The sequence below is a fragment of the Nicrophorus vespilloides genome, unplaced genomic scaffold (genome assembly GCF_001412225.1).
Source record: "Nicrophorus vespilloides isolate i.1.1-1 unplaced genomic scaffold, Nicve_v1.0, whole genome shotgun sequence".
Lineage (NCBI taxonomy): Eukaryota > Metazoa > Arthropoda > Insecta > Coleoptera > Silphidae > Nicrophorus > Nicrophorus vespilloides.
Window position 1 is genome coordinate 302,144 of NW_017098500.1, and position 9,439 is coordinate 311,582.

At 32.1% G+C, this 9,439-nt stretch overlaps 1 protein-coding gene across 2 annotated transcripts in view; it reads right to left on the bottom strand.

Annotated features, from left to right (window-relative positions):
- The window catches only part of LOC108562590, a 7,564-nt gene extending 3,522 nt beyond the window's left edge, over positions 1-4,042 (bottom strand). Inside the window, exons 1-3 of one of the 2 annotated variants that reach the window (XM_017920988.1) lie at positions 3,709-4,042; positions 2,776-2,985; positions 291-403 (exon numbers count right to left, since the gene is read on the bottom strand). In XM_017920988.1, coding sequence (XP_017776477.1) covers positions 291-403; positions 2,776-2,967 — 305 coding nt within the window. In that variant the 5' untranslated portion in view covers positions 2,968-2,985; positions 3,709-4,042. Of the gene's footprint in view, positions 1-290; positions 404-704; positions 921-2,775; positions 2,986-3,708 lie in introns of those variants that run through there. The other variant, XM_017920989.1, reaches the window with a different exon arrangement.
- Positions 4,043-9,439: the final 5,397 nt, after the last annotated feature.

Here is a 9,439-nt window from a genome sequence, read left to right on the forward strand (position 1 = left end):
TGTTTGAACATTTGGTTAGTTTCAATCGCGTTAAAGAGGCACAAACAGGAACCACCCAAAAGCGGCAGATAAGGGATGACAGCGGTAACCACCCACCAATTAGGAAAATATTGTTTATTTACGCGTTTTGAAAGAGAAATTCGTAAAAATAAATAAATACATTTAATTAGTCAGTTTCTTAGTTAGTATACAGAAATTTATATCTGTTGTATAATGTGTATGAAACTTGTATTTGGGCTTTTTTTTACTTGAAAGTGCAATTTAAAACTATAATAAATGAAAATACTTACTTCCAGACTAAAATTACGGCAATAAAAACGACTAGACCTAGTAGAACAGAACACAGGACTATCACAGCTGAAGTTTGGAAAGTGGGGCTACTCCTGTAGCTGGCGTCTATCATCTGCAAAAAGAAGAAAGAAAAGTCGTTTGAGAGAGGATTTAAAGAAGAGCGTCTCTCGTCATAATCATCATAATGCTACAAGAAGAAGAAGACGAAGAAGGGGAGAGAGTCAGAGATCTGCGAGCCCCATCCAGAAAACTGGATGGGGCTAATAAGTAAAGTTTCTCGCTCCGAATCTCATTAGCACGCAACAACAATTCACCGCCCCTCCCGTGTCGGGGTTGTGGGGGAGGGTGGGTGTTTGGCAGACGGTAGGTGGAGGAAATCTCCCGGCCCTCTAAATCATACCAGAATTAATTACATTTCATTCCGTTATCAAGTTATCCAACCACAAATCAGAGGCAACGCACATGGATTGTAGAGAGGAGAGAGATGCCACAGCAATACGTTATGGGGTCCATCTACCGATTTGATTATAATTACCGACGTTATCGGGAGTAGCATGGATAATACCTATAGCACCTACTACCTAGGTTTCTAGGTGGTAGCGGTCTGCTGATGAGCTTGCTGGCAAACTCATGCAACCAGCATTTCGATATCTGCGGTTATCGGCGTCATAACACGTAATTGATTGGTGGCCAGCAGATTATTACATAATCGGACGACCGAGCGGAAAAACCGCTCCTCTATCTATGCAACCCAATACGCGCCCGTTATCAATAGATCATCCGACCGTATCTGGATGTGTAAATCCATTAAGGACGGGTCCGGCGGAAGCATTCTACATAAATTTCAAATAAAAACGGACGTTCGCAAATGAATGTGTCGTGATTTTGTGAAGGCGGCATTTGCATGTGAAATGATATGATTCGGTGTGCGAACGTCCTTTGGGAAATCCGCGAGTCGGGGCTATTAAATATTAACACGTCATTGCGAATGCAGCCTATTTAGAATTTAGTATCTCAGTTGGCATACGGAACATTGCGTTACGGTTATGTGTATGAATATGTGCGGAAACAATGGTGAGAGGGGACCGGACCTTAATTAAACAACCCCATCACCATCAGACTACAGAGCAGAGACCGCGAGATTCCAATAACAGCGACAAAAATCAATCCCGTCCCTTCCAACAAACAAATTATTTTTGTTGTTGTTGTTTTTTCCCTCTCTCTCTCTCTCTCTCTCTCGTTTATTATTACCCAATCGAACGCACCGAATTTGCACAAATAATTAAGCGCGAAAACATGGGAAAACAATTGAATCATCAACGCTGCCATCGAGGAAACAACCGCAAATAAAAATAAACGAACAACCCTCGTCCACAAAATGCTCGCACATCAACAACAAAACAGGCTTAATTATGCATACCAAATATTGCAAATGCGGATTGATCGATCATTTCCAAAAGTTCTTTTTTTTTTTTGTTTATTTCAGTACGCTTTGTTTTGAGTGATTAAACTACACTACATAGTTACAAAAATATATTATTTGGACAGACACAATTCATTCTATTCAGTTATTCTTGTTGTTGCTGCTTTTTTTCGTCGACATACCATTCCGAGACGAGCAAATGCGGCCCGTCTAAAAATAGTGTCCTGTGCGCGGGGTGGTAAATTCAATAAGCCGCCACTCGCTTTGTTTATGTAAGGGCGTCTCTCGAAGGCCCATCTGTAATTATAAATTTAAACTTCGCCGCAACCTTTCGTCCCGGGAATAAATTTCAAATGAAGACGCACGGATTTTATACCGTGTTCATTTGGTTGCCTAACACCGATAATCGTACTGTGTGTAATCTCCGTCAATTGTGTAACATTGCTGTTTGTATAATAATATTTATTTTTTTGCTTCTCTTATTAAATAATATTATTGAATTAATTGGAGATTTCAATATATAAATTCGGTAATATTTTTGATAAAGAACTATATGAAAGTAAATTATTTTGTCTGCTGTAATCTGGTTTTGTAATCATTGTTTGTTCAATGATCTGTTCGCGTTTGAAATTCGAAGTTGTTGAGAATGTAGGACTGAATAAACGTACATAAAGGAGACGACTAAACTAAATAGAAGATTAAGTTTCTATTTCCATGGAATGACCATTATCACTAAAATTGAGTTGTCAAGTGTCCAGAGCAAAGAAACAAAACGCCTCTGGCCCATAAATCGTCCTAACCCATCGAACTTTTGTTGCCTTTTGTTTCTTACATTCACAGAAGAAAATTGGACTGTTAATATTTCCGACATGGTTATTATCACCGCAGAAGAAAGAGCTCTGACCCGCACCGAGGGGGGTCCATCGAGAACTATTCGTTTCCTCTTCAACCCTAGAAGAGTTTCCGAGAATTCGAGATGCGAATTAGAATTGAGCAGTAGTTTTCGAATGCGGAATGTCAGGAAATAGATGTCCGGATATTTTATAGTTATGATTACTTACTGGTAATGCATCGCACGTCTCTATGGGCAATGGGTCTTCGGTGCAATACATCGGATCGGCCGGTTGTAAAATTGGTGGACGTGGCGGAGGCGGCAACATGAACTGCGGGGGTGGCGGTCCGGGACAGTCGCAATCCGCTCCCGCGTCCATTCCCCACATGCTGTCCATGTCGTCTTCGTCAGGTCTATCCATAGACCACAGACCCAACTTCTGCAAATTTACAAACAGATATTTTATCATTTTATTGATGTCCAACACACATTTTTATATTTACAACTTCAAAATCAAAGCAATCATTAATATTTTAACTTAATTTTTATCGATAGAATTATACAACTTATCTTGATTTATTAGTTGTTATTATTAATTTTAATTATATAAAATGGCAAGATCTCAATTATTTTCATATTAAATTATATAAATTTAAAAAGAAATAGAAATTGTTAACGCTGAAAAATTTATGCGCTTTGCAATGATTTTTTTAAACTTTATCTTTTATAGCATGTAACTATTACAAAAAAAAAGTGTTATAATAACGTTTCTTGTACGTAATACAAAACACTCCATTATTTCCAAAATAATATTTTTTTCAATAATTTCTTGTTCGAATCTTTGCTCTAACTCGAACAAAGACTAATTTTTCACATTTATTTTCAACGTATAAGAAAACTCCCACAACTAATGAATATTGTACTACATGTTTTATAAATGCATTCTACATGTTAATGTATTGTACTTTAAATATTCCATAGATGTATTCTATAATAAAGTTATGAAACTTTGATAATCTCAATGGTATTTTATTATTCAATTATAAAAGTTGTTCTATACAATACATATATTTTTTATGTTATATTTGAAGACTAAGAAGAATAATCAATGTTTTAAATTATTTTATGTGGTTGTTAATGTATTAACAATTATTTTGCGCACCTTTCAAACGTTCATAATCCAAAGACAATTTTCAAAATGCAAAAAAATTGTAATATTGGTAATCCTCACAAAGTTAATCACAAAGTAACCACTCGAAATTGCACTCGAATACAAAACAAATTTCCACAAAGCACAGATCCAGTACACAGTAAAAATCAGAACTATTTAAAAAAACTATAAACAACTGTCTGAAACATAAGTTCAGTTTGATAATATTTAAATGGTTTAAATAAAATCTCTTGCTGTGTGTTGAGCTTTCGTATTTCGAATGCTTCTCTCTGAAGTTCTCTGTGCTTCGATACGCTCACGACCGCGCTCGAAACCAGACTGACTAGGGGAAGCGAAACGACAGAAGCAACGGCTCCATAAAACTTATTTCGAACAGCTGCAAGTGAATTTCCAAACATACACACACAGACGCATCCCCTCCATAAATTTCGTCCAATTGGAGGCGTCCTTCCCAGGACGACTGGTGGGGGGAGTAAGGACGATAATTATGTCATTATTTTGTAATTTGCGCAAAGCGCAGGTAAAAACCGTAGGTAGATAGACCTTCCGTCAGAGGAAAAGAAAAAAGGTAAACAACAAATAACGCAGAATGAAAATAACTAATAAAAGGAAGACGATTCTGAGGTACAAGCTAAAATCCGATTCGACCGTCCGTGAAATATCGATTATTAAAAAAAAAAATCTAAAATGAAAATATGTTGAAATATATTTTTTTTGTATGCTATCTTTGTAGTAAGGGATTTGGAGGCTGGAACATAATGAGATGCCGCTTCAGTTGATCTGGATCAATTTCTTAAATTTAATTTGGATTAACGCGGGATTAGTTACAATAAACGGATTGGAAATGTAATAAGTTCGGAATAGAAAAGCGAGGGATGAAAGTCTGAGAGGTATATAGGATCAAACCTTTATCGGTGTTCCAGCCACCCGATAGAGGGCGTAACATGTAGATCATACATTGAAATATTCTCAAAAAAATACCAATATTTAAAAGAATTGATAAAAAAAAATAATTAAGTTTAATTCCATAAATAATTATGGAGCAAAAATAATAATTTGTTTATTTAAAAAAATGTTTTCATTCAAACTTGTTTATATAATAAGTATTTTGGAAAATAACAAGTTAGACTTTCAGGTAGATTTGTGTAAATAGAAATTGACAAATTCGTATTCTAAATGACTTTAATTGACAGCTTCAAAAATGTATAACTGTCAGATAATTTATTGTTTTTTTTTATATAAAATAGATTACAAATATGAAAAAAATATTAAACAATATAAGTATTATGTAATATTCAAGTATTTGCAAAATTTTTATGAATAACAAGTTGTAATATCAGCTAGATTTATGTAACCATGATCAAGATCCAGTTAAAAGGAAACCATCATTCACATACAGATTGCTTTAATTGTCATGTTTGACAGCTTTAGTTTGACAGCTTCAAGAACTTGTCAAACATGACAATGAAAGTCATGTCTGACAGCTTTAGTTTGACAGCTTCAAAAACTTGTAACTGTCAGATAATTTATTGTTTTTTTATATAAAATAGATGAAACAAATGTTAAACAATATTAGTAATATGAAATAGTCAAGTATTTGCAAATTTTGAAGAATAATATGTTGCAATATCAAGATTTGTGTAAATGGGAAAGGATCAAGTACTAGTTAAAGGGAAACCACCATTCACAAACAGATTGCTTTAATTGTCATGTTTGACAGCTTTAGTTTGACAGCTTCAAGAACTTGTAACAGTGAGATAATTTATTGTTTTTTTTTACTAATCACATATTTGCAAATTTTGAAGAATAACAAGTTGGAATATCAGCAAGATTCCTGTAAATGAGAAACGATCAATGATCATTTAGAGCGAAACCACCATTCACATACAGATTGCTGAAATCTAATTGAAATATCTCCATTTCCTCGATAATTAATTCTAGAAACATCAACGTGCGCCAATTTGATAACAGACAGCTGACTGATTCAATTAAGCCCGGTTAAGTAAATTATTAAACAGAGGTAATACCTAACGAAATAATTCAATTACATTCTTTTTTCCTGCTTGATTTGAACACAAAAATCCTATTTAGATGACAACGCGATCCAGCGTATTTCGATGCCGCGTCGAAATAAAATCACAAAAGGTCGAAACTAATTGCAGCCGTTGTCTATTTAATTATGCAATTGGCGTGTGCAAATAAAAATAGACAGTTACAATTCGAAATGTACGTATGACAATATCGATTTAACACTAATTAAAATATTGGAGATTTAACAAAAAAACTTATTCAAATCTGAAAATTATCTTTAAATAACGAATGTAGCTTATATTTCCTATAACCAATTTACATTTAATTTAATTTATTTTATTAGAAGTCAGTAATTTATGATTTGCCCTTGTTGATCTTGAAATAATTTAAAAATGTTATTGTAAAAATTTTCGATATAGTCGGGATTATGGTTGTCGAGATTTTGATATAGTCGGGATTATACAGTGGATTCGAACGTCGGGATTTCAATAGACGGTCATTCGGTTGTCGTAGAAATTTTTTTTTGATATAGTCGGGATTTCAATTATGGTTGTCGAGATTTTGATACAGTCGGGATTTCGAACGTCGGGATTTCAATAGACGGTCTTTCGGTTGTCGGGCTTGCGATATAGTCGGGATTTCAATAGACGGTCTTTCGGTTGTCGGGCTTGCGATATAGACCCTAAATAACTATTAACATATGTGTAAACGATTAAAAATAAAAATAAAATGTTTGTCGAATTGCGTACAGATCCGTTAATTGTGATTCCAGCTCATGAACACACCAAGATTCAGATATTTTCGGTTGTCGGGCTTGCGATATAGATCCATAAATACGCCTGTTCTATTTGTTATTGTTAAATTAAAAATTATATTTACTATAAATATTAAATAAAGTTTCATATTAATAAGTAAATACATTTAACGTACAATACATTTTGCTTGTATTTTAACATTTAAATAATTCTAATAAAATATTTAAGGAAACTGACGCGAATTTCACTACACATCAAATAAATTGTGAGTGCATTTTGCAAATACGAGAGAATGGAAATAAAATGTATATTTGTATATGTATATAAAATTATTTATTGAAAAATAAATTAATAATTTTATTTGTATGAATTCGTTTGCGAAGCTTTTAACTCGCATGACATGTTATTATTAAAGTTGTCCTATTGTATGGAATTTATTCGCAATATATGTGCAAATATTATATAATTTTAATACTTTTTCAAACATTTACAAAACTCTAATTAAAATGAATTTTATCAATGAAATGTATGCATAAAATTGAAATATCAAATAATGTTTAGCTAATCTCAATACAGATTTATACCGACTTACAAATTAGTTCCGTTCCAAAGGGTTGTTCGTAAGTCGGGGGAATTTAAAAAATTTCAAAATATACTCTTACCATACTTTATCATGGTTTTTACTTTTATTTATATTAAATTATGTATTACTTGCTACATAAATTTGATAAAATAGGTTACAATATACAAAATACTTACTTACAAATACTTTTCAATGTATACAACACAATTATTTAATAAAAAAAACGGTAAAAGAAACAAAATAAATTATACATATTATATTTTTTAAAGAAATTATCAATTTTTGTTTTGACATTTAATTTTTTGATCACTTTTAAAATTTGTAAATCGTAGGAAATCTGTATTTGCATGCTAAATATTAAGAGAATAGACCAGTTTAAACACTAACTTATTTAATTCAAAGTTTGTATGATTGTTTTTTAAACTGCAATTAAAATTATTTGAATAATTAATAAATACGTATGATTGAAATATGAAATAATAATTAGTTAAATATTTGCATATGTATGTGAAATAATTATTGTGCATAGAAAACATTATTAGTTTGAAAGTTTTTCTTAATAAATAATTGAAAGGAATATTATAAAAGGAAAACAGGAATTATTATGTAATTTTTAATTATTCAACAAATTAATAGAATTTATGAGATTGAAGTATGAAATAATTATTAAATAATGTTGTCTTTCATAAACTAAATAATCATAGTAAGTAAAATACGTTTGAAAGTGATTGAGGACGTCGTTTTATTGATAAATAATTGTAAAAACATTGATTATTATGTAATTTATTAAAACGATTACATAGATGCATTACGTGGTTGATTGAAATAGGAAATAATTATTTAACAATAAGTTAATTATGAGTAATAAAAAGTTATTAGAATCAATTTTTTGAAACTATTAAACAGAATAATTAATTAATTTTATGAATGATTTGAAAGTTTCAATTCAAATGATTTAACAACTGAAGCAAATGTGTGATTGAAATAAGAAATAACTATTCAACAATAATGGTTTCATAAGCTTTAAAAAAAAAAGAAATTGCGTGCAATAAAAAAAGTTATTGGTTTGAAAGTCATTTCAAGATGTCGTTTTAGTAATAATTGACGAGATGAATCTTTTACGACGAGCTTTTCAGAACGGTAAACGAAATCGGACAATCTGTGACGACTCGAATAATCACGCAATAAAACCAAACAGAAACCCGGGTCCAATATGACAGTGTTTGCTTAGGACCGACGAAAGGAAGCGATAATAAAGTAATATTCGATATTTCTGCTTCTTTCTTCTTTTTCTTCAAAAAAAAAAAAAAATATGTATAAGGGGATGATTTTTATGAGGGCCCATCGCGCCGAGTTCATTATTTATTTTTTCTTCCTCCCTCGAAGGATTCCCGGGTTGAGGACGGACACGTTGTAAAAACTGTAAAATTGCTTTACACCATCCAGATGGCATTTATATGGGTCGGGGACATTGTAATGCATCATTCTTTCGGAGACCCGAATCCTTCGTCATACACCGCACACTATCGGTCAGATTTACATAATAACAACGTCATTTATTGCATCCTTATAAAACCATTATTAGCCATCGTTCGGATGGGTTGTACACGAAAATCTTGCAATAAGCTTCGGGGAGGAAACGGAAAAAATCGTCTTAAAGCGTGAACGTCTTGTTGGGGGGGTTGTATAATGGGCCATTAAGTGGAAGGTTTCGGAGGGTGAAAATTAATGACATATTTATGTATGTTTTCTGGATAGCAGTGTTACGTTGTCCTTAACTGAGACGCTGCGAAAGGAAGAAACTCTGCTTGTAAATGGTCACTTCCGGAACGAATGAAAGAAAACGAGGAGACGAGCGCTGATTATAAAACCATTAAATACGCATTAATGAAGTGATTAAATTAAATACGTACATAACGTTAAACAAACAAAAAACAGATACGTAGACACAATTCGCAGGAAAAGAAAACAAGTTTATCTGTGCAGTGTGCAATTAGTTCACCGTTTTTTGATAGCATCTTTAGTTACTCATTTGGAAGTAAACCTTTTTCAACGAAATCCTATTAAAATAAACATTGATTCATTCCTTAAAAAAAATCATTTTATCGCACAAATTACGTCATGTTTGTTTTAATAAAACTTTATTAACAAATAAAAAAATAAGCATTGTGCTGACTTTCCATGTTTTTTTATAAATTATTAAAGAAGTACAAGAAAAAACATGATTTTTTTTATGTAATTGATAAATATACTGATGCATTATAATTTAATTGTATCATTAATTTTAAATATTTATCGCACAAATTACGTCATGTTTGTTTTAATAAAACTTTATTAACAAATAAAAAATAAG